At 40.7% G+C, this 25,455-nt stretch overlaps 1 protein-coding gene across 11 annotated transcripts in view; it reads left to right on the top strand.

Annotated features, from left to right (window-relative positions):
• KAT6B (lysine acetyltransferase 6B) overlaps positions 1 to 25,455 on the top strand; it is an 83,945-nt gene that overhangs the window by 33,912 nt on the left and 24,578 nt on the right. For 8 of the 11 annotated variants that reach the window (XM_028729099.2, XM_028729086.2, XM_028729089.2 and 5 more), the window contains 9 exons: positions 1,527 to 1,642; positions 1,852 to 1,933; positions 3,171 to 3,303; positions 7,482 to 8,413; positions 9,355 to 9,476; positions 9,914 to 10,029; positions 16,387 to 16,528; positions 17,616 to 17,777; positions 19,386 to 19,479. In XM_028729099.2, coding sequence (XP_028584932.2) covers positions 1,858 to 1,933; positions 3,171 to 3,303; positions 7,482 to 8,413; positions 9,355 to 9,476; positions 9,914 to 10,029; positions 16,387 to 16,528; positions 17,616 to 17,777; positions 19,386 to 19,479 — 1,777 coding nt within the window. In that variant the 5' untranslated portion in view covers positions 1,527 to 1,642; positions 1,852 to 1,857. The remainder of the gene's footprint in view (positions 1 to 1,526; positions 1,643 to 1,851; positions 1,934 to 3,170; positions 3,304 to 7,481; positions 8,414 to 9,354; positions 9,477 to 9,913; positions 10,030 to 16,386; positions 16,529 to 17,615; positions 17,778 to 19,385; positions 19,480 to 25,455) is intronic. The other 3 variants (XM_077930647.1, XM_077930646.1, XM_077930645.1) reach the window with 3 other exon arrangements.

Below are 25,455 nucleotides of genomic sequence, written 5' to 3'. Positions count from 1 at the left end.
TTTTTCTTGTTTTTAATTAATTCAAGGAGCAACCAGGATTCTCATGATTAGCAGTCAGATACCCATAATATGTAATATTTTGAAGATGCCCATGTTCAAAGGAAGATAAAGGGTCCATCACTATATGTATCTCAAAAGCTTCTATGATGGTAATAAGAATGACCCCTTAAATCAGAGCTTTCCAAACTCTTGTGTTGTGATACATTAGTGTGTTGGCAATAGTGTGTAGGTGTGTTGCACGAATGCATCCTGCACTCCTCCCAGGGATGGAAAGGGGTTAATTTAGCCTCTGGTCTGCTAGTAAAATTGTGTCACCATGTCCCAAAATGATGCATGTCTAAAAAGTGTGTCACCAACATGAAAAGTTTGGAAAGCTCTGCCTTAAATCCTTCATCATGCTCATTGTCCAGCACCCCAGAACCCAGAAAATAAGTCCTAAAGGGAGCAAACCCAACAGATAACTTGCTCAATGGCTTCAAAAGCCACAGAGAGAACAAAGGGAACAAACAGGGTCATACTCCTTCTGTCTCTTTTTTGATGCACATCCTCAATAAAAGTGACCAAAGCTGTTTCAGTGCCAAAACCAAGCCTGAAGCTAGTTTGAAATAGTTCTAGATAATTGGCTTCTTCCAAACATACTTGAAGCTGAATGGGCACCTTGTAAAAAAGACACTTAAGGCATGTCTGGTGCTTGTGTGCGGCTGTAAATTAGAGCTAGAAAATAAAAATAACTGGAAGCAGGAATAATTTTGAATTACTACATCCAGACATATATGTACATAGCCACAAATAAAAAGTCCTATGTAATATTAACTGGCAAGTATTTCTCTCTCCTCTATGGTAGAGAAAAGAGTAGAAATACAATGAAAATGCACATAAGATACATTTTTTAAAGCTCACCATAGTAGTAGTTGAACACTCAAGGATTACTGAAATGTATGTGCTTTGAAGCCTCAAAGTATACATTAAGGATATACAATATGTTAAGGAGTTTAACAATAACGAGTAGAGTGTTTTGAAAACAGAAGTATTGTACCAATATTTTTATTGTCAACACCAAATTAAACATGTATTAACAATTTCTGATAAAAATGTGGATTCAGCAATGTGTCTCTTATGTGAATTGCAACTAAAGTGTTGCCGACCCCAGGTCCCGGGAGCCATTTGGCTCCTAGCTATTTCCCCCCAGTTTCTAACACTGCTTCTACACAGAAGACCCATTGAAATGAATGGACATGACTGACTTGGGCCCATTCATTTAAACAGGACTACTCTGAGTAGTACTAGTAAGGGATCAAACTTTTTTATTTGTTATTTTATTTGTTAACGTTTGTTAGACACCAAATAATTGAGGTTCTCTGGGCAGTCTTGTAATAGCAGCTGCCTCTCTTTCTGTCCATGAGAGAGAAGACATGAATTCTGAAAGTAGCCAGTACTGATGAAATAGTACTTGGAGAAGATGTCATAGAGCTTTAGGTGATCTGGAACATAAATAATCCTCATGTATGAATACTGCCTTTTTGTAGGACATCCATCCTGTTTGAAATTTTGTCTGGAGTTGACGACAAATGTAAAAGCCTTAAGATGGCAGTGTATTGAATGCAAGACGTGCAGTGCCTGTAGAATCCAAGGCAAAAATGCAGTAAGTTTTAATCCCTTATTACAAATAATATATAATGTTTTGTCTAATTATTTAGGTCTAGTTGAACCAAATTTACAGCCTAGAAGGAATGGGGTGAAAATGATGCCAGGGGATGATGGTTTGTTTGTTTTTGTCTTTTGCTAGTTTCTCCATGAAAATATATTTTTGTAAGATTACTTTTGTTTTCCCTCCCTCCATTTCAATTTCAGGATAATATGCTTTTCTGTGATTCTTGCGATAGAGGTTTCCACATGGAGTGCTGTGACCCACCTCTTTCCCGAATGCCAAAAGGTGATCTCTGAAAATGCTTTCAGTGTATATGGCTTGATTGTATGTATGTATGTTTTTGTACATTCCATGTAGATCTTGATTTTCAGTTCAATATTATGAATTGATTCAGTGAATTATTTATGTATAAGCTATTCATTCTTGGATACATTGATGTGTTTGTGATGGAGCATTCTGAAATAGCCCCTCTTTTTTCTATGTGTTCTTTATAGCTTCCATAATACAGTACATTTGAATTGTAAGAGGGCTGTTCAGGTTCTTTTTTGTTGTTCGTGTCTTTTTGTAGCAGCTTCTGTAGCTGGAGAGCTAAGGATTTGTCACAGTATAAATTTGTGGCGGAGCATGGACCATCAGCTCAGATTTCCCTCATCTAAGTTTAATTTTCTACCAAATTACCTTTCAAATAATAGGACTTGGCATTTCTTTTTGCAGTTTTTAAGAAGTCTGTAAATATAGTTTGCCTTCTTTATCACATGCATGCAAGAAAATGTGCTCACATTGTTACCTGTAATGTTAAAATGGAAGGTGACAGTAACCTGTCAATATTGTTGGCTGATCAAAATGTGGTACTTATTATTGTCATTTATAGTTCAAGCCACTAAAAGCTTTTGGTACTGATAATGCTGGTTACAGCATTCTGATTCAGGCAATCAGTTTATTGTTATTGCAAGGAAATGATCTTTTGTATCCTCAAAGTCATTTGTATTCTATTCTAATACTTAGAATATTTAATTTAAAGCTTTTAAAAGTTAAAAGTAGCCTTAAAATACCAGCTTGCCTTCTCCACTTCAGCATGCTAGCAAAATAGACAAGTTGCAGTCTTGCTGTTTTGTAGGCCAGCAGTCCCAGTGACTTTAATTTACCATCTCTCAACCTTAGAAATAATAGCCATTCCAAAAAGTCATAGGACATCAGTTGTGCCTAGACTGGATTTTGCCAGGACCTGAGTCACAGTTGCAAAATCTTTTTTTGTGGTCCATGGGTTCTGCAATTGCACTGTGCTGTTGGAATATTTGTACCCTACATACTAACAAGAGTTAATGGCATGGCTTACTGTGTATTTAAAAGACAATAAAAATTGACAATTGGGGTGTTGAAATTGAGGGTGTTGAACCTCCTTCCTATCGTTGGATGTTCCAGCATCACTGTTGTTCATTGGGAAATTTCTAGAATTAATGGCTGGGACCTGATGCTCATGCACTTTCACCTGAACAAAATCTTTTTTTAATCATTAATGTAGGGATGTGGATTTGCCAGGTCTGCAGACCAAAGAAAAAAGGAAGGAAGTTACTTCAAGAGAGAGCATCACAGATAAGGCGGCGATACACAAAACCTATTGGGCGACCAAAAAATAAACTAAAGCAACGAATGTTGTAAGTGTTTTGGGGTTTGGCTTATCTTCTACATTTGGGTGGTGTTGCACTTAACAGGCAGATTCTTACGATGAGCAATGGTTTCACTGCTGGGTTGTTCCAAGTTAGTACATCTTCCTGCTACTAAACCTCTGGCGGTTCCCTCACCTCAAGAAGTGAGGTTACAGGGAACCAGGCAGAGGGCCTTCTTGGTGGTGGCACCTGCCCTGTGGAACGCCCTCTCAGATGTCAAGGAAATAAACAACTGTCTGGCTTTTAGAAGACATCTGAAGGCAGCCCTGTTTAGGGAAGTTTTTAATGTTTGATGTTTTATTCTGTTTAATATTCTGTTGGGAGCTGCCTAGATTGGCTGAACCAGATGGGCAGAGTATAATAACAATAACATTTATTTATTTATTTATTTATTTATTTAGTAAGTAAGTAAGTAAGTAAGTAAGTAAGTACCTGGTTTTGACCTAAATAGAAAGATACAGATGTTTCAGTTCATGCTTCTTTTTTAAGTGCATTAAAGCACTTCTGGATGATGGAGTTAAGGCAACAGAGTTCTCATATTAATTGACAGAGCCATATAAATAACCAGTCAGGTGGCAGTGGCAGCTGCTGTGGCCTCTGCTCTGGCCCTTGCCACTGGCTGCCATCTAGTAGCAAAAGTTGTGGAACCTGTGTGTGTCCCTATTGCATGGGAATGTTTGTTATTTGATTGATCACTTGATGGCAGCAGATGAGCAGACATGTGCAAAATTACCTAGTGGTTTGTCAGTTTTTGTGTTGAACATTCGGTCATCATGTTATGAGACAACAGAGACTCTCCTCCCCGAAGGGGAGGGGAGGGGTTGTGGTCGGGGCTCGAGCTCCGGCTAGCAGGGGGCGTGGCCCCCTGCTGCCCACTCACCTGGCTGGCGCTCACGCCCCCTCGGTCAGAATTATGCTATTTGAATTGTTGGAACAGTGAAGGTCAGCACTTGCCGTAGTTGATGATGCAGAGTTGCAGAAATAACTTATTGCTGTCTTCTTTAGAAATAAGAGTAGATCTGTTACCCTTCATCTTTTATGAAACTGTAAAACATTGGGAAGATGACGTGGTACCAGTATGATGGTGCGTATATTTAACATAGAAATAGAGATTGAAATTAATATTGAACCTCTAGACTAGAGTGTCAATTCATAGCTTGTTGAATCCGTTCCAGAATAAATTCTGCTGTGGGAGGTGTGAGTAGGTGTTTAAAGGTGTATGTCATTTTGCTTAATGAAATGTACCTAACTAAATGACACAAATATTGTACATTGCTGAATCATTATGTGCTTCATCATAAAAGAGTTGACTGTGCAGTGGCACTGCTTAATGGGCCTTTATTGTGGCATTGAACAGCAATGTGAAATCATATAGCACCAGGAGCTTGTTAACCTCTGTAGGCAGATGGTTATTAGCATATATGGCACCAAGTGATAGGTTTTATGGTAACAGAGCTGAACTTCTGGCATTGAAATATTCAAACAACATGTGGGCAAGGCTTAGAAGATTTTAACTGGATTGTGACTGTTAACTGCTAGCCATTCTCAGTAATGGGTTGGAGTGGGGAATGTATTTGGGGCCAAATGGAGGGTTGGTTGGCTATTGCAGATCAGCAAACCAGATGGTTGCCCCAGGCTGCTCCCTCTCTAATCTGTTTATATTCATTACTTCAGTTTCACCACTATCAAAACAAAATATATAATGCTTAACAATAAGATGATGGAAATGAGAAGAAAATACAATTGATGTGAAATAATTATGCAGCATTGTGTGGGTTTCAGTTTGATAAACTTTCCTGGTTGCTTGCATTTATCACAAATATAAGAGATTTGGTTTGGCATCTCTTGACTGTTCCTCAGCATTATCTTTAAGTTTCTGCATTAGCCTTTAGCTAAATCAGCACTTCCTTAATCAAGCTAGATGCACTTTCCCAGTAAAACTCAGTACTGCTTCTCGGTATCTTTCATGTCAAGCCTTTCCCAGTTCTTGTTTTCCTTTTATCATGTTTTATTTGTACCTTCTGCACGGTTCTTACTTGGACTTACGCTTTTTTTCTTAACTAAAATAACACATTAGTGCTTGTGTAGGTTGCCTTTAATGCTGCACAGAAATGCATCTGTCTTTAAGAATTCCATTACTTTAAGTGTATTTTTTAATTAATATGAATGTAGCCCTTTTGTAATGAAGCATGCCCACAAAAGCCTATTATACCGGATTTAGGGTGTTATCTTCCTCCGCATTATTGGAATGTCATTTTTACAGTTGCTGGCTTTGAAGCAGTCAAGTATCTTGAAGCTTTTGTAGCGTAAGGCTTGGATCTCCTGGGATCATGTTATAGTTGTAACAGCCTTCAAAAGGCAGAAGCTTTACTGTTGTAATGCAGTGCAGCATATAGTCAAGGAGACCATTGAAATTAGTGAGGCTAAAGTCCATTAACTGTATATTGAGCCTAAGTAATGCATAGTCCCTTTCTGTAGCGATTTCTTTGACCAAAACCTGAAACACACTTTGACCCTGTCTTAACAGGACAGCTGCATTTTGGAAGTGTTCTACTGCATGGTCATCTGTGCAGTGTCACATATCGGTTCTACAATTTGTGCAAAAATATTCAGGAATATTTAATCTAGGAACTCGTGCACTTTTGCTCACAGAAGATTTTGGCTATCTGCAAATGCTTTGAAGGGAGGGATGAATAACCGAAACCAAATGCAGTATCCAGTGCTTTTTTCAGGGGGTACGCATGCCCTTAAACATTTTGTGAATTTAAGTTTGGCCTCACTGAGGGGCAGTATTTCAATATGAGTAGGAAAATGAGAGTACACCTAAACATTTTTTCAAAAGAAAAAAAAAAAGCACTGGCAGTATTTCAGGGAGCTTTCTCTCTCTGGAGTTTTTGTTTTCTGCAAGGTTTAGCCATTGCTGTTGTACCTCCCCGCTTTCCCTCTTTTACAGCTTTATGTGAATACTTTTGTAAAGGTCCCACTGTAGTTCACGTAGCTGACAATAAATAGCCACATCAACTGCAGCCTGACAAGAGTATGGCGGGCAGACAAGGAAGCAAGTGTTGCAAATGGTGAGCAGCCCAGGCAAGCTGCTGAGGAAGGAGCAACATTGAATGGGACGAGGGAGCCTCAGAGAGCGATTTGCCAAACTGTTCTCTGAAGCACTTTCCACCATCCTCCAATGACTTTTAAGGAGGGTGGGGATGCTTCGGGGAGTCATTTGTCTGTAACATCCCCATCCTCCATTAAATGATGGAGCCCAGGTGAGCTGCTGAAGGAGTGACATTTAAAAGAGGTGCTTCAGAGAGTAGTTTGGACCCTCCTCCATTAAACATTTAAGAAGCTGTGAGACAAGAGCTGTTTGGATGAGCTCTGGGAGAAGGGGATGGGGTTTTGGGGTGAGCTTTGGGGCAAGCTGTGGGGGAGGTGTTTGGTCAGGTGGTTGATGAGTGGCAAAATGGTGGGTGGTTAGCGAATGGAGCAAGTAAAAGTTGTGGTGGCAGCTCCTAGTTGTTCCATATAAGATTAGTGGAGCAACACCAGTTTCCTTGGCTGGAGCTTTAGAATGTTTCCAGCAACTGAACTCATGCGAGAGAGGGCTGTGATGAGTGACTATACTAGTTTGCCTTTACAGTTGTTAATCCTAAGGCTGACCAGTCTCTTTAACTGTAGTTAAAGAAGGAGAGGAGATGCGGGGGAGATGTGTATTTCTGTTTGAGCACAGTTGTTGCAACTGCACTGGTTAATTTGCACTTATATAGTTCTTATTTAATAGCCTTTGTGCTGCTTGTCCTCAGAATAACTCTGTGGAGCTGCTGATTATATTTACTGTTTTATGACAAATATTGAGAATGTGGCTTGCCCCAAAGCATCCAGTAAGTTGATGGCTTAGTTGGTTTGAATACAAGCCTTAGTTAAAGCTTTTAACCCCCAGACCACTCTGACGACCATCATTTAGTCTTGCCACTATCATATAATTCTGATGGTTTTGAACTAATATGTATATCTATCTATATTTGATGAGGCTTCACCAGCAGCTGTTAGGATGTTGTTTAGATTTTAAGCAAAGTAGCACGAGTAATTCATATGCAGTGTTGCTATCGTTTATTTTTATGGTTTGTTAATGCTGACTGCTTCTTAAAATTTTCCATATTTTTTGCTAGGTCTGTAACCAGCGATGAAGGATCCATGAATGCATTCACAGGAAGGGGGTCACCTGGTAGGGGTCAAAAGACTAAAGTCTGTACCACACCTTCATCTGGTCATGCTGCATCTGTGAAGGATTCAAGCAGCAGATTGGCTGTTACAGACCCCACCCGGCCTGGTGCCACCGCCACCAAAATCACCACCACCACCTCCACCTACATACCTGCCTCTACACTTAACGTTAACAAGAAAACCAAAGGGCTTATTGATGGCCTTACTAAGTTTTTTACACCGTCACCCGATGGTCGCAGATCACGAGGTGAAATAATAGACTTTTCAAAGCATTATCGTCCAAGGAAAATGGCCTCTCAGAAACAATCATGTACTTCTCATGTGTTGGCTACAGGTACCACACAAAAGCTAAAACCTTCTTCACTTCCACCCCCAACCCCCATCTCTGGTCAGAGCCCCAGTTCACAAAAATCCAGCACTTCCATCTCTTCTAACTCTCCCCAAAGCTCCTCCAGTCAGTCAAGCGCACCCTCCTTTAGCAGCCTTCCTAATAACAGTCAGCTAAAGGGACTCTTTGATGGACTTTCTCATATTTATTCCACTCAGGGACACACTCGAAAAAAGGGGCACCCGAGTTATGCACCGCCCAAGCGTTTGCGTCGTAAAGCAGCATTTTCTTCCACATCCAAGTCTAAAACTGCTTTCTATGGAAAGAAAGAGATTAGAAGTAGGTTTATTTCTCATGCCTCCGCCTCTGGATGGGGTATGTCTAGAGGACGTGCTTTTAAAGCAATTGGTCACTTCAAGCAAACAACCTTCCTTAAAAAGCGCAGGATTCTAGGCAGATTAAAGTATAAAGTGACCCCTCAGATGGGGACCCCCTCACCAGGGAAGGGGAACTTGGCAGACGGAAGGATTAAACCTGATCAGGATAATGGTAAGCAACAGGTCAAAGCGCCAACCAAACCTGCGTCCCGTCCAAATCCAAATTCTTATTTTGTCACACAGGTCTCGGCTACTTCTCTTCTGACTTCACTCTCATACAAAAGCAATGAACTTTGACCTTGTAACTAATGCTGACTAAATCTCCAAATTGTTTTTCCAACTAATGCTGTACCGCCTTGTTTGTCAGTTTTTGCATATGTAGTGGCACTAGCACCCCCCCCCCCAATGTCTTCATAATGTTGCTTTTATGCCTTTTGTAGTAGCATATTGGTAGCCACTCCATGCTGTCCCTTGCCCTTTCTCTGGCCATAGTGCTGATGGCATTTATTAGGATGACCATTTCAACTCTTCATTTCCCTCTCCTCCATCGCTTTTCCATGACACATTCCATCTGCTACACAACACTGGATTTGTACTGCTGTGAAATTTACTCTTCCCAGTTTTTAAATAAATCTTTCCTTTTTTTCTTGAAGAAACAAAAGTCTGTATTCCTTGCCTTAGTTTCTTCTAATCTGTTTCAGATAGTTTTGCCTAAGATTGTTTTAGTGTTGAAAGCTTGTTTTCTTTTTCTTAGAGGTTCAGATATATGGTTAGGAAATGCGAAATCTATGCTGCTGTCTCAGTTGTTTGTTATAGTTTTGTATTCAAAATGTCTTTTTTTAATTGGGTAGGAGTAGAGTGTAAATTCTAAGTTAGGGCATGAAAGAAAATGCTGCTGTTTGTCCTGGCTGTGTTTATTTAAAATAAATCTGCAAATGTTTTAGTAGATACTATAATAATAAAGATTTGCTACATCAGCTGGAAAGATCAGTGGGAAGCAGGATTTTAAAGCATTAGTCGCTCAGAAAATGGACTGGGAGCTACATTTTGATTGCAAAAGGTGTTTGTTGCATCATGGTGGTGAATAAACTCTCTGCTGGTTTTAAACAACAGGTACAGAAATCAAAATAAGCATCAAACAAGAAAACTCAGATCTGTTTCTGGTGGGAAGCAAGGATATTATTACAGAAGAAGATTTGGAAATTTTTAAGCAGGCCCAGGAACTTGCAATGGAGGTAAGGTTCACAGGTGCCAGCTATGTGAACAGTACTGATACGGTAATTTGTTGCTTGATATGAGGAGAAAATTGTGCTGACTGCTTAATGCCCCTTTTATTAAGGCTAGTTTGTATATAATGGTATACATCTAATCTGGAACCCAAATATCTCATTAGGGTAAAAGTAAACTTGAATGGGAAGTTCTCTATATAGCTTCAGGCATGGTGCAGAGTGAGTAAGTCTCACAGCACTTTGGTGTCTTGACAGAAGTCCTTATTTTTAAGGATGTGGATAGTTTGTGCTACTTTTCATTCCTCTGTAAACAGATGTCTCTCCACCTAACACCTAAAATAGTGTAATACTCCAAAAATAGCCTTACTAGTGAAATGTGATGGGGGGGGGGGGGGAATTCTATTGCGCTTTCAAAACTTTTGTTCTTTAATTGTGATTAATAGAAAATTGGTTGTAAAAATGGTGGAGAAACAAATGGACGCTACCCTTCAGTGATAGAATTTGGGAAATATGAGATCCAAACATGGTACTCCTCGCCTTACCCACAAGAATATGCAAGGTAAGGAGAATGAACCTATAAACTTTTATGACAAACACCATCTCATAGCTCCAAAAAAGATTACTTTTACAACTTATTTGCAAAGCTTCTCAAATTCAGACATGCAGTGAAACCACAACTTTATAACTTCCCTTCTCTTTCTTTCCTAGCTTGCATATTATCATTGAACGTTGCTGTAAAATCGGCTTGGCACTGCCAAAAAAATCAAAGATTAAAAATATATATTGGCTGCAGATAAGCCTGTTTAGCTACAGAATGCCTCGTACACACCCTTTTGTGGCTAAGGAAAAAAAGGCTAGCCCCCAAATTACTTCATGCATGTCCCTTCCTTTCTGCATGGAGCTTGAGATAGTTCTCTTAAAACATATAAAAAATAATCATAAATAATTAGGAGTTCAGCAGTGTTCAAAGTGTCCGCAATTAGAAAATCCACATATTAGTAAAATGTAATTTGTTACTTTTCTTGGTGCCAAAATTTTAATCTTCATAGTTCAACATTTTGAGACTATTTTGCCATGGATAGAATATGACAAGCCCTGCAAACAGTAATGTTGATAATAAATAGCTTCCTATTTCACAATATCGAGTCAAGGGATGGCTGGAGCACTTGCCATCAATGTGCTCACCATCATGTATGCTCCACTTTTGCCTGTAATTGGGCCCCAGTTCCTCAGTGTTCAAAGAATGGTCTATATTTTCATCCATTTTTGAAGGGGTCAAGAGAAAAAGTTAAACAAAATTGGAGGGGCGGAGAGATTTACCTGAAAATCAGCAGACTTCTACCACCACCTCCTTTTCTTTTTAAAAAAACCTTTCTCACAGTGGTGCTCTTACAGCCTAGCATTTTTTCTTGGACCTGTGCATTCCATTTTAACCTCCTATTTCCAAGTATCAGATATTCCGTTTCATCCAATAATTTAGGGAAGGTAGGAGAAACGAATGATGTCAGAGATAACTCAAGTGGAAAGTGGTCATTTTCAGCTCTGGGAATTATCCTAAAGGTGTCTCGGTTAATTGGCACATTATTGGATGTTGGGATATAATCTATGGTGCTAGTAAATCCTCTGGGGGAGATAAAGGTAAAATAACCCTCCTGATCCCCTTGACCGTGCCCATTGCATAACAAAAGGTTATGCTTAATTATAAGTTCACAGAGATATTTCCCAGCGTGGTTAGAGGTGGTGTCCATTGCTGCCCTCTGACGGATTTTGGGTTCGTCCTCCCAGTTTAGTCCAGATAATATTGTATTTTGTGGGGAAACAAGGCTGATCCAGGCATTGAAATCGCCTCCCAAGACAAGTCGAGGGTTAGGAGACAGAGAGTCTATACTTTCGAATAGTTGGTCAAGTTTTGCCCAATATGAGCTCAGTTCCCCACAAGACTTTACTGGAGGTATGTACACGCAGATACAGTAAGTATTTCTCCGGAGACTATCAGAAAGGGACAACACTAAAAAAAATAGGGGTGGTCAGCGAGGGATACTATTGAATTGATACATTAAGAGATGTTGACACCAGCACTGCCAGCCCCCCTGCTAGGCCTTCCATACTTTACAGTTTTAAGAGCTGGTTGAGTGTAACTTGTAAAACCCTGTAATTCAACCATGGTTACCTCTTTTGCCCAAGTTTCTTGAAGAAAGATGATATCATGTGTTTGTAGATAGGAACAGAAATCACTGCCTTGGGTCTTGTTCGGCCACCCTGTTGCATTCCATGAGAGAAGTTTAATTGTTTTACAGTGATTTACTCTTAGTCAAGGGGATGCGGGTGGCGCTGTGGGTTAAAGACTCAGCGCCTAGGACTTGCCGATCGAAAGGTCGGCGGTTCGAATCCCCGCGGCGGGGTGCGCTCCCGTTGCTCGGTCCCAGCGCCTGCCAACCTAGCAGTTCGAAAGCACCCCCAGGTGCAAGTAGATAAATAGGGACCGCTTACTAGCGGGAAGGTAAACGGCGTTCCGTGTGCTGCGCTGGCTCACCAGATGCAGCTTGTCACGCTGGCCACGTGACCCGGAAGTGTCTGCGGACAGCGCTGGCCCCCGGCCTCTAGAGTGAGATGGGCGCACAACCCTAGAGTCTGGCAAGACTGGCCCGTACGGGCAGGGGTACCTTTACCTTTACCTTTACCTTTTTACTCTTAGTAAATTGCTGGCCAATGTACATGGAGTTTACCAGTTTTTGAGGCAACATGGATGCTAGTGGAATGATCCAGATGTTCGATTACAGTGGTGCCTCGCAAGACGAAATTAATCCGTTCTGCGAGTCTCTTCGTCTTCCGGTTTTTTCGTCTTGCGAAGCACGGCTGTTAGCGGCTTAGCGGCTATTAACGGCTTAGCGGCTATTAGCGGCTTTAAGAAAAAGGAAACAAACTCGCAAGAACTCGCAAGACTTCTCGTCTTGCGAAGCAAGCCCATAGGGAAATTCGTCTTGCGGAACGACTCAAAAAACGGAAAACCCTTTCGTCTAGCGAGTTTTTCGTCTTGCGAGGCATTCGTCTTGCGGGGCACCACTGTATTTCAGTCATTGTACATAAAGTACTCACATTTGTGTTCACTGGGCCTTTTATTTGCAAATTGCTCACCAGCGGGGATTCCTTGGGCGTAGTTCCTGACTCCTCCTCATCTAAGTATCTCATCTTTGTCCAGTACTCCGGTGGTTCTATAGTTCTCATTCTGTTGTGGCTATTGGGTCTATTGTCAGTCTCTACCTCCGATTCTTTAATCTCTTTCAACGTTTGGCTCATAAGATCAAGCCTCTTGATGACTGTTTGTTTCTCTTCCTGAAGGAAGTTCCTATAGGAGCTGAGAAAATCCTCTTCCAAAGGATTTACAGAGTGCTCAGATTCCTGAAGATGATTGTCTAGGGGAATCGGCTGTTCCTTTTGGCTCACCTGGTTATTTTGATGTTGGGCATGATTCTGCGAATTCAACTCGGGCATGTCTGTTTCCTCCCCTCCTGTCGAGTTTTTTTGCGATGTCATTACTTCCATTGGGGATCCAGGCCTTGGTTTTGTGGGCCCCTCTGTAGCACCAGTCCTCATCTTACATAAGGGTGCAACAATAGAATTGTGAAATACCTGGGTTGGAAAAACTCCTCTGCTTGACAATTTCAGTTTGTGAATCAGTGAGGGCAGTCTAGTAGAGGAAAAAGTTAACATAACATTTGGATTTGATTTTTGGTATTCAAGGGTTCAGTCCCAACTAAGTCAATCTCTGTAAGTCCAATACCAAGTAAGTCTGATAAATGTTATTTGGAACGCTGGACACCTTTCCAGTTAGGAGTTTGATCTGGTCTTCCACAGATTATCATGCAGATCTTTTTTGGTTGGAAGATTCTTAAATAAGAAGAGTTTGTTTTAAGAGCCTCTTTGCATTCTATGTCAAGCTTAGGGGTCTGCTCTTGTTGTCGCCATTTCACTTTGGTGCTTTGGTGTTCTGTTAGTGCCTGCTTGCTATTAACTGATAAACACTGGACCTCTTTGGATAACTGGGTTATTTGCGAGGCAATACCTCTAATTTGTTGGAAGATTTGCTCAACCGTTCTTGCAATTAGAGTTAATTAGGTGCTCTCCCTACTTGTTATTCCTTCCTCTCCTAGAGGCACAGGGTCAACTTGCCCCAATGTTGGATCCAGTTCTGCACTCTCACCTTGAGTATCCTCCTCATTTTCACAATCATCTTTAAGGGCAGAAAACCGTTTTTTTGTTGGAACTGTTAAAGCAGATTTGTTTTAAAAAGTCCTCCATTTTAGATTGCTTGGGAGCTGGTGAGAGAACTGCCTCCTCTGGGTCCCTGTTGCATTTACTAGCAGGCATAGTATTGCATTGGGGAGTAAACTAGGAGAGGTTTCCTTAACCAAAGAAAAGAGAAAAAATAGAAAGTGCTCAGTTTGTTCAATTTAAGAGTTTCTCTGTGTGGTGACTGCCCAGAGTTCCTGGAACAAAGTATAAAAGGGAGCTGGCGGTTAATAGCTAGCAGCTGGCGGCCTGCCCAGGATACTTCACAGAACTTGCCCAAGGTGTTTCTCATAACATAGATAAGAAGATGCTGATAGAATCTCAGTAGGTTGGTAAGTTTAAAAGTAGAAAATTAAAAAAAGAGGAAAATTTACTTCCCTGGGTAGCAATTGACACTAATTACGTTCCTGTTATCTGCGTAGCTCCGAAGCCAGGTTGCTAAGCCGTCGCCATCTTGGAACCGCCACCAACCAGTGACTGTTGGTATTGTTCAGTAGTTGATGGTTGAACAATTAAGAATGATCAGATGAATGTTGAAGAGCAAGAAAGTAAGTCAGACAATAATGGAATAAGTGAGCCAGAGGAATATAAGGTAGGGGAATATGCAGAGGCTCCAGATCAAACTGATGAAAAGATGAAGGAATCATCATCGTATGAAAATGAAGATGACCTCCATACAAGAATATGGAGAACTAGAAGATAAGATTACAAATGGTGATTTAGAGAAATAACTGGACATAGTGTTGATGGAGCTGAGAGGCAAAAAAAGCTTTGGGATTTCACTCCTGGCCTTTCTTTAGTTTTAGCAGATTTGGCGTGAATTCAAAGAATGGTGATATTAAAGTTATGGTATTGCCTCTAGAAAAAGACTGTAAAAATAATAATAAATGGAAGGTCCTAGAGGAGATCGGAATACTATTGTAAACACAACAGGAAATAGAATACAGCAGGAAATGGAACTGAATACAGTGGTACCTCGGGTCGCATACGCTTCAGGTTACATACGCTTCAGGTTACAGACTCCGCTAACCCAGAAATAGTACCTTGGGTTAAGAACTTTGCTTCAGGATCAGAACAGAAATCGTGCTCTGGCGGCGCGGCGGCAGTGGGAGGCCCCATGAGCTAAAGTGGTGCTTCAGGTTAAGAACAGTTTCAGGTTAAGAACGGACCTCCAGAACGAATTAAGTACTTAACCCGAGGTACCACTGTACACGGAACTGGACACGAACGAATGAGAAACAAAAATGGAATAATACAACAGGAAATGGGCTATAACAAGAAAGGGAACTGAGCATATGGAATTGGACATGAACAAGTGGATATACAACAAGAAAAAAATGGAATATCGGCTCAGTGTGTGAGCACAATGGAGAGACTGTAATATGGACATGGACAGGAAGAATTATATTATTCAATATGGAGTAGTGGTGGTGAGAATTAATAGAAGTTAAATTAAAGGGAAAAATATGGTTAACATTTATTAAGAATGACAATTAGTCTTGGACTTTCTGTGAGAAAAGGAAATAAATGATTCTGAGACACCTTAACTGGTAGGAAATATTGTTTAACAGAAAGTGGTAGATGCTCGCATTGACCAAAGTTTTTAAATAATCATATTCTCTTTTACTTTGGTAAGTTTAATCGCCGGTTCGAATCCCCGTGGCGGGGTGCGCTCCTGTCGTTCGGTCCCAGCGCCTGCCCACCTAGCAGTTCGAAAGCACCCTTAAGGGCAAGTAGATAAAAAGGTACCGCTTTCTAGCGGGAAGGTAAATGGTGTTTCTGTGTGCTGCGCTGGTGCCAGCTCGCCGGAGCAGCTTCGTCACGCTGGCCACGTGATCCGGAAGTGTCTCCGGACAGCGCTGGCCCCCGGCCTCTTAAGTGAGATGGGCGCACAACCCTAGAGTCTGTCAAGACTGGCCCGTACGGGCAGGGGTACCTTTACCTTTACCTTTTATTCTCTTTTATGTGACTGGCAGATGGGAAATCAGAGTATTTCTTTTCTGTTGCCTTGCTTATTTTATTTTTCTCTTTTTCTGTCTTCTCTTTATCTTAGTTGTCCCCTTCTTTCCTTTTTCTGTTTACCTTCTTTTTTGGTATCTTTTGTAAATGCAACTGTATTATGGAAAATCTTAATAAAAAGTCATTTAAAAAGTTGGAATGTGGGGGGTATTAATTACAGGTTTTATTTTTTAAAACAATTCAGGTGTTCATTAATTTACATAAAAGCTGAATTATGAATACTGTAGATAACTTCATTCAGAACACATTGATGTGTTTACACAATGCATATAATAATGTTCCAATATTATGATGGGATTTGACTTCACAGCTGGTTTATTATTATTATTATTATTATTATTATTATTATTATTATTATTATTATTATTATTATTAAATTTGCTCCCAAGTCCAGCTAGAATTTATGGGCACTTGGAAATACCTCAACAGAATTGCTATGACTCCAGCCTCTTAATGAACAACTTGTTATGAAGTATGATATGCGTTAAGCTTGTTTGTTTTTTTATTTGCTTGTTTAATACATATAGTACCCTGGTTGACTAAGAATGTTGGCATTTTAAAATAAAAAGAATTGTATACTAACTGCTCTGATTTTTAAACTTGACAGACTATCAAAGCTTTTCCTGTGTGAATTCTGTCTTAAATATATGAAAAGTAAAAATATTTTGCTAAGGCACGCAAAGAAGTGTGGCTGGTTTCATCCTCCAGCCAATGAAATCTACAGGAGGAAGGACCTTTCAGTGTTTGAGGTAGGAAGCATTTTATATGCGTTAGTAGTACTGCAGGCTAGTTGAAAAGTAAGAATATAGTAAATGTATTAATCTCCCCACCCACAGCTATCTGTAATGTGGGTGCTCCTGATCCCCCCCCCACCCAAACACACACACACACACACTGTGCTTGGCCCCAGAGGATGCCCATTTCCCATGAGTTGCTCATGGAGGAACACTTTTGATTTTAGTGTGATTTTCCATCTTCTCCTGAAAGATTCCTGTTTTTCCCAAGTAAACCTGTCCCACTGTTTTAGAACACTGGAAGACCACTGATACTGGAAATCTGTTTTCATCCCCAACAGAAATTCTGTAGTTTAGAAGAATTGTGGTAGGAACTTCAGACCAGTAGTCTGTGTAAAAAGAAATTCTGTATTGTGTAATCTATTGCTGTACGGATAAGACTGTATGGTAAGATACAAAGTAAATGATGGAAAGGAAGTAAGATAAATTGAGGAAGAAGGATACTCATTGAATGTAGAAGCATGCTTATGAAAGAACACAAGGAAGCATCGACCTTCCCACCACAAAGTAAAGAGCAGCAGCTATTTTACATCCTTTGATCTTTCTGTCCATATATTTAGGATCAAAGAAATGTAACTTGTGAAGAATTAATCTGAAAGTGACACTATTTTCAACTGATCTTGGAAACATTTTTTTCATTGAAAATAGTATTTGCTTTTGTATCTAACAACTACTGTATGTATATAATGCCAAAGTAACTTCCTCTTTGCAGACTTAACACTTCAGAAACTTAGAATAATGTTATTTGCTTTATCCTCCATCTGGTACAACGCCTTCAAAAACCAGCAGCTTAGCATATCTTTAATGATATGTTCACAAAATTGTATCTTTAATTAGAGGGAAGTAAACTTTTGAAATGCCACAAATCAAAATTATATTTTACAAGTTTTACAAGCTACTTGTAAAAATATATATTAATGGTCTAATATTTAATATAATATTGAGATTCTGAGAAATATCTGGTTTTGTTCACTTTAAATATTATGTGCAGTGATCCACTTCCATACTTAAATATTAATATGGGAAATTTTCTCCTCCATAGGTTGATGGGAATGTGAGCAAAATTTATTGCCAAAATCTTTGCTTGTTAGCAAAGCTCTTTCTGGACCACAAAACCTTATATTACGATGTTGAGCCATTCCTTTTCTATGTTCTCACAAAGAATGATGAGAAAGGATGCCACTTAGTTGGATACTTCTCCAAGGTAAAAGATTGATCTTAACATCATGAGAATATCTTGCTTTTGTGCCAAAGCAGTAACACTCCTGATTTGGAATGCATAATATCAACCGGAAGCAAACACTGTTTTCTGATTACAAACAAATACAGTGCCAGTATCATTTTAAGATCTCAAGTATTCTCTCTTGGGCTTTATTTATCATTCTACTATATTTTTTCACTTTAGAATGTTTCCATCAGGTGTGACAAATCTCCTGTTTCGTTTGGCACTTCCAGTTTTGTTGTAGTTATTACTTGTTTTGTTACTCAGGTGGTATAGCATCTCATCATGCCTTTTATGACAATTTTTTCTTATTGTTTAGTGAAAATTTAAGGTCTTTAGTCTGAAGATTTTCTCTTGAGATTCCACCCCCTGTATACTCGGTGTCTACATTGTCATGTATAATTTGCTCTATGTTCATCTTTTAATAATAGTTTGTAGTTTTGACAGCAAGTGCTCTCCCCACCCCAGGTTTTAATTCCAGTCTGTCTTGTATCTGGTTGTTTATTCGAAATGTTTCTCAAACTGTGGAATGGGACCTGTCACTGAGCCTTGGGCCAGTTTCAAGTGGTCCCAGTGCCACAGCCCTGCCTAGTGTAGGAATGGCAAAGGAGGAGACAAGAAGGTGCATATAAAGACAGCTTGAATAAGTGAGACAGTCTAGGAGGTTTAGTTAAGTTACACTGGAGTTTATTTTGAGGATTTCCCTGTAAAGAAGTAGCCGTCTTGGCTTGTAGCAGCCGTTGATGCATAGTGGTTAGTGGCGCAGAGGCACTGGGATTTTGAGTTATCCCTGTTAGTCTCCCCATACATGTGATCTGGATTTCAAGGAGAGTTCTGGGGTGTCTTTGCCAGCGTGACTCCTGCTTCTTACCTTCCTGCACCCTGCCAGGCACCCTGCCTGATAGACGTAACTGCCCTGAAGATCCCACTACACTAGCATCTTACTGGGTTTGCCTTTGTTTTCAGCAGCCGGTTTAATCTTTCCTTCTGCTGTTTTTGTAGACATCAAATTATATTTCTTTCTGGTCTGTGCCATATTCTGATGGAAATTTACTTGGTATTCAAAGGTGGATGCACCTGACTGTATGAAAGCTGCATGCGCTTCAAATATTACTTTAGATAAACAGTTCTGTCAGTTAGAAGTATTTGCTGAGAGACAGATGAAATGCTGGCGAAAAGCAGTAAGTTATTTTAATGTGGCCATTACTTATGATCCGAACTGCTGTCTTCAGCAAACGTGTAGGTATCATCTCCCTTTTGTACATTCCTGACACAAAAGTCAGGGCTGCATGAGAAAAAAGACCTTCTTTCCACTCCCTGGATTTGAAATTCACTCATGCAGTTCCTTTTGGATTTTTCTGTTGTTAATTTCTGAGGTGCCATCTCGTAAAATAAATCTTTTTGGAAGATACATTTGATTTGCTGTTATACTTCACCAGCGACATTACTTTCTAGGGGCTTACTCTATTTTCGTATTGACCTGCTGCCTGTTTACCTTACTGGGCTATTTTACAAAGGCAGAGGCAGGTGCATGGAATTGCCCACTTCAGCAGTGTTTTGACATACTTGATCTGTTTCTCCTTCCCCCAGGAAAAGCTCTGCCAGCAGAAGTACAATGTCTCCTGCATAATGATCATGCCCCAGTACCAAAGGCAAGGATTTGGAAGATTTCTCATTGATTTCAGTAAGTGAGCGGCTTTATTTACAGTCATAACCCTGAGAGCTGATGGTGGTTATGAGGATACAGCTACATAAAAACTTTATTTAACCTGTTTTGTTGTTCGTTTTTTTATCACTACATAATGGGCTTTCTATCTCTATTTGCGTAGTGGCAGAAAAGCTCCCTCAAGTGAAAAATCCAGTGCCTCTGTTGTACTGCAGGAAATTGAGAATGTGTCTCTCTGCAGTAATATTAACTCTCAGAGCTATTACACTGAATGAATTGTCTAAATTGCATTCATTTTGTGCTGCTCATTAGTACAAAGAGAAGCAATTATTTGTGATTAAAGCAAAGGAAGGTGTTAGTCCAAGGCATTCTCTAGTTTCCCAGTCTATTAACATGGAGTACATTTTAGCTGAACAATGCTTATGATGAGAGAGCGTAATGTTTCAATTTATTATTCCTTTTTTTAAAGAATGTCATTAACTCTCTTCTGAAGTAAAAGCTACTATTTGCTGCACAATATATAAATTGGTATTCAGGGTTTATATCTTGTATTCTTCATCATGCAGTTGCCCATCTGACATAATTTTAAAAATGTTGGAGCTATTCATAATATTTCAGTATCAGTAAAAAACAATTTGATAAAACAAATAGTATAATTCAATAGGCAAGCGCCACAGCTCAATGATTTCATTGACTTTTTGAACTGAACTTTGAATTATAGTTTGGAGAAAGGCTATGAAAGCCAGGTTTTTGAAGCCATGTGTTAGTGTACCCAATTATTTTTAAAGCTTCACAGTAAACATATAGCACTGTATGTGGTTGGCTTTCTTCGGTGGAGGAACATACAAGGTGATTAAGATGCAGATGAAATATAAATCTTAAGAAGGGAGGTAGCAGCCAACAGGGTTTCTTCCTTGGCAGTTGCCCATCATGAGTTATTGCTGGTGATGCTTCATACTTAATGTGTTATGCTTCCTGCTCGTGATAGAAGCAGGTTGCCCCATCCCTTCAAGCACTCTGCATCTTCTGCCACAGCAAGCATTGGCAGATTGTTGTCACAGCAGGCACCCGTTTTCGGGGAGATGTGTGTCCTCAGCAAACTCACCCACTGATCCCCCATTTAAGGGAGACGGAAGGACAAGCTTCTCCAAGGCTTTTCTGGTTCCTGAAATTTGCATCTTTCTGGCTTCACTTGACTGGGAGGACAAGGTGTCTGCATCTATTTAAATCTAGATGTCCAGTGAATTCTTCACCCAGAATGTGAAGGATTCCCATAGAGAAGAGTGTTACCTTCCTAGAACTCCCTGGGGTTGTTTTCAGCCATATTGGTATAAAGACTTCAGCATTTTCCCCCCTCTGCTCTCTCACAAGGGATATTCACAGAGATCTGAACAACTACATATTTTCCCCAGCGTGCTTTGGTGCAGCCCAAGGCACAAACTACATTTGGGAAGGGGAGAAGGTTCCAGACTCAGTAGGACCTACTATATATTGCCGGCAGGGTTTCCAACCTTTTAGCAACAACATAATTTTCCTTTCTCCCCTCCCACTTCTTCTTTTACACCCAGCCTGAGAGAGAGTTCTGTGAAACTCGAAAGGTGGCTCAGTATTTTGTGATTTTCAGCTGGTTCTTTTTTAAAAAAAAAAATGAAGCTGAAGGAGGCTTGGGGTTAAAAGGCCAAGGTTATATTACTATGGGGTGCAGGTGAATTTAAATGCATTGTATCATACTTGTTTCAAATACGAAACAGCAAAGGGTTTCCCAAACTTCTCCCAAAGAACCTTGCCAAGGCATTGGCTCCCTGCTGTGCAGCATTGCATTCCTGTGACAGAACACAATGAGGACAATGCATTATGACAGAATGTTGTTCATAGTGACATCCTTGTAGTGGGCTGATGGTTGCCCCCCTCCAGTTGGTTTCAGCCATTGAATTAGAATCATAGAGTTGGAATAGACCACAAGGGCCATCGAGTCCAACCCCCTGCCAAGCAGGAAACACCATCAGAGCACTCCTGACATATGGTTGTCAAGCCTCTGCTTAAAGACCTCCAAAGAAGGAGACTCCACCGCACTCCTTGGCAGCAAATTCCACTGTTGAACAGCTCTTACTGTCAGGAAGTTCTTCCTAATGTTTAGGTGGAATCTTCTTTCTTGTAGTTTGGATCCATTGCTCCGTGTCCGCTTCTCTGGAGCAGCAGAAAACAACCTTTCTCCCTCCTCTATGTGACATCCTTTTATATATTTGAACATGGCTATCATATCACCCCTGTGGTATGTGGTAGGGGGGATAAGGCCAGAAAGATAAAAGAAGAAAAGCAATAATCTGCATCATATTGAAAAGGCTTAGATGAAATTTGTTTAAATTTACTTGCTCCACCTGAAAAATTACATTAAAATTTCTATTGTGAAGAATGAATTGAGAATGTAATTGAGGTAGGGGAATATTTAAGCACATCTTGAGTTCTAATCAAAGTTTTATGCTTTTTTTTTTATTTGCCTCACCCTTTTTCAGCAGGGGGCCGGTCCACTGTCCCTCAGACCTTGTGGGGGGGAGCAGACTATATTGGGGGGGGGGGGAGAACGAATTCCTATGCCCCACAAATAACCCAGAGATGCATTTTAAATAAAAGGACACATTCTACTCCTGTAAAAACATGCTGATTCCCGGACTGTCCGCGGGCCAGATTTAGAAGGCAGTTGGGCCGAATCCGGCCCCCGGGCCTTAGTTTGCCTACCCATGCTCTAGTGGAACAGCATGACTGCTTGCATTTTTTTTGGGGGGGGGGGAGTTCCAAATCTATGGGTATAAGCTATGGTGGGCTTTGTTCTTCATGAGCAGAGGTGTCTATTGCGGGGTGGCGTCAGTAAAATCATCAAAATCGTAATGTAGTGGAGACTTCTCTGGGTTGTGCTGCAAGGCTTTAATAGTGAGCATCTATGTTGCACTTTTTAGGCTTTGCAGAATGTCCATGGAGGCCTCTGGTGTGCTGTGTGACAATATTGACTGATTTCATCAAATTGTAGTACAAGGGAAGTAAGGAGCCGGAGCAGCCCCTGGACTTAAAGATCCGCTTGTGGATTTATTTATTTATTTAGCCAGTTGTCTTATAACTAGAGTCCCCTGGGTGATCAACAATTAGAATACACTAAAATCCAATAGCAGCAAAAAAAATAAATCCATAAAACAAAACAGTTGCATCAGAACAGAAATTCAGGAGGGTGGATTAGATGGGTTTGACTAGATCACGGTTTCCCAAACTTGGGTCTCTAGATGTTTTGGGACTATAATTCCCATTATTCCTGACCACTGGTCCTGCTAGCTAGGGATAATGGGAGTTGTAATTCAAAAGCAGCTGGAGATCTGAGTTTGGGAAACTCTGGACTAGGAGATCTCTGCTCTGCTCACAGAGTTGCCACCATCTGTAGCCATTCCACCTGGCTGAATCAAAGAGAAAAGTCTCACATCAGCTCTTCCTCTCCCAGAACATTCCTGTGGTGATCACTTTACCTGGGCATTCTGAAATGTTCTTTGTTCATTAGTTCATTTCCTTTACTTTCCCCTCGCTTACCCGCTGCATCCTGTTTGCAGATTACTTGCATTACAGTGGTACCTCGGGTTACATATGCTTCAGGTTACAGACTCCCTAACCCAGAAATATTACCTCGGGTTAAGAACTTTGCTTCAGGATGAGAACAGAAATCATGCGGCGGGAGGCCCCATTAGCTAAAGTGGTGCTTCAGGTTAAGAACAGTTTCAGGTTAAGAACAGACCTCCAGAACAAATTAAGTTCTTAACCCGAGGTACCACTGTACTTTCAACTGTAAACTTCCTGGATGGCCCTAGCAGAAATGCAAAGTATAGATACAGTAAATGGTTAATAAAAAGTTTGGCTACTGTAGCACTTCACTATGTTTCTTTGGCTTAGGTAATGCAGTGCTGTGTGAAGGGTAGACGTTCTGGTTGGTGTGTTGATACTTATAGTCCTTCAGTCTCTTTAGTTACAGGAATTAACAATATTCTGATGACATGTGCAGCAATCTATTCAAATAACAGAAAATTATGTTCATAAGTGCAAGGGTTGTGTGAATTATTTCATACTATAGGCAGTTCAGATGATCCTTTGGCCCTGAAGATGAGATTGGCCACATACACCAGGCTTACAGATATCCCTGTTGCTCTAGCAGTTGTTTCAGGGTTAGGGAGATACATATGAGATCTTCCACTCTTAACTTCTACCAATGCAGATTGGAGCAGGAATCAAACCTGAGAACCTGACGCGCCCACTGTTCATGTTGCCACAGCCAGAATTTGGGTGGCCAAATAATGTAAGAACGGGCATTTTTGTAAGTCAATAATCATTTTCAGTAATCAGTTTTATTTTCCCTTGATTTTGTTCCATTTCCCCTCACAATTATCTTGCCTGCTTGTGTTTTCTAATGGCTGTTCTTGCTACACATCTCAGAAACATGAGACTGCAGCTTCCACTTTCCATTTTGTGGACTTTCAACTTTAGTGGCACACAGACTGAACGCTGTAGGACATCAATGCATGTCATTAGGCTGTATAATGAAGCGAAGAAAACCAGCATGGCAGTCCTCATCGTGGTTTGCATATGTTGCACTAATAGCTCAATTTCTAACTATGCTCATTAATTGACTACCAAATTGAGCTCCATATGTTACTCTTCACAGTCCTGGACATGTGATCAGCTGGAATGAAATTCTGCCTAATCAAGGTATGCAAACAGCTTTCAGTATGTATGGACAATTGAGAAAAGTCCTGGGTCTAGAACGGTGGCCATTGACTGATACTTTAGAGGAAGACAAATAAGTAAATGATGAATGCACCTTAAAATACTGTTGTAAGTTGGAAATACCCAAAGGCAACTATTTTTAAAAAGTCGTTTGCAAGCTAGCAAGAACAGCATGTTGGAGAGTCTGAGTGTCTCCAACCAGTGTCATCAGTTTTGTGCTTAGGTTATAATTGCTTCAGGTCTATCTTAGTGATGGGGCATGCTCTGTATCAGAACAGATGGGAACATGTGGAGTGATTTGCCGGATCAGAACTCCCACCTGTGACTAGTCAGATCACTATCTTGATCCATTTCAGGCTGCTTACAGGTCTAGTTTCAGAAACAAACCAGTCTTGGATTACCTTTTATCAGGGGAGGGACAAGGGGGTGTATGACCTTGTTGCTCTTCCTTAATCTCTCAGCAGTTTTTGATGCCATCAGCCATGGTATCTTCCTGGATCAGCTCTGTGGCATGGACACAGTACTTCAGTGGTTGCCTTTCTGCCTACAGGCCTGTTTACAGAGAGTGGCATTGGGTGACCGGCGTTGCTCACCTGGCATTTTCACTATGGGAGCACATAAGAGTGCTATCTTCTGTGATGCTTTTTAACATCTACTTGGGAGCCGTCATTAGGAGATTTGGAGCAAGGTGTCGCTAGTATGCCGATGACTCAGCTCTATTTCTCTAACATCCGAATCAGGTGAGGCCGGGCGCTCCTGGATCAGTGTCTGGAGTCAGTGATGGGCTGGATGAGGGCCATTAAACTGAAGCTGAATCCAGGCAAGATGGAAGCCCTGTGGATGAGCGGTTCTTCCCAAGTTCAGGAAATAGGCCAGTTGTCTGTCCTTGATGGGGTTGCACTGTCCCTGAAGGAGCAGGTATGTAGCTTGGGAGTACTCCTAGATTGTCCACAGTGGCCAGGAGTGTTTTCTCCTAGTTTGGGCTGGTACACCAGCAACAGCAGTTCCTGTACAAGAATAGCTTGCCACAGCGGTGCAGGCCTTGTTAATCTTTAGAATGAACTAACGCAATGAACTCTACATAGAGCTGTCCTTGATGAAGGTGGTGAATGCTGCAACGCAACCTTTGGCTTGAACAACTCCCCATCAACATATTACACTGGTGCTGCCTGAAACCTGGAAGGAAGCTTTCATAATTCTGATACCAAAGCAAGATCAAGATAGATCAAGTGTAAAAAA

This window comes from Podarcis muralis, chromosome 6, assembly GCF_964188315.1.
Source record: "Podarcis muralis chromosome 6, rPodMur119.hap1.1, whole genome shotgun sequence".
In the NCBI taxonomy this organism is placed as follows: domain Eukaryota; kingdom Metazoa; phylum Chordata; class Lepidosauria; order Squamata; family Lacertidae; genus Podarcis; species Podarcis muralis.
The sequence above is the reverse complement of the archived record's forward strand: the minus strand, read 5'-3'. Positions and strand labels throughout refer to the sequence as shown.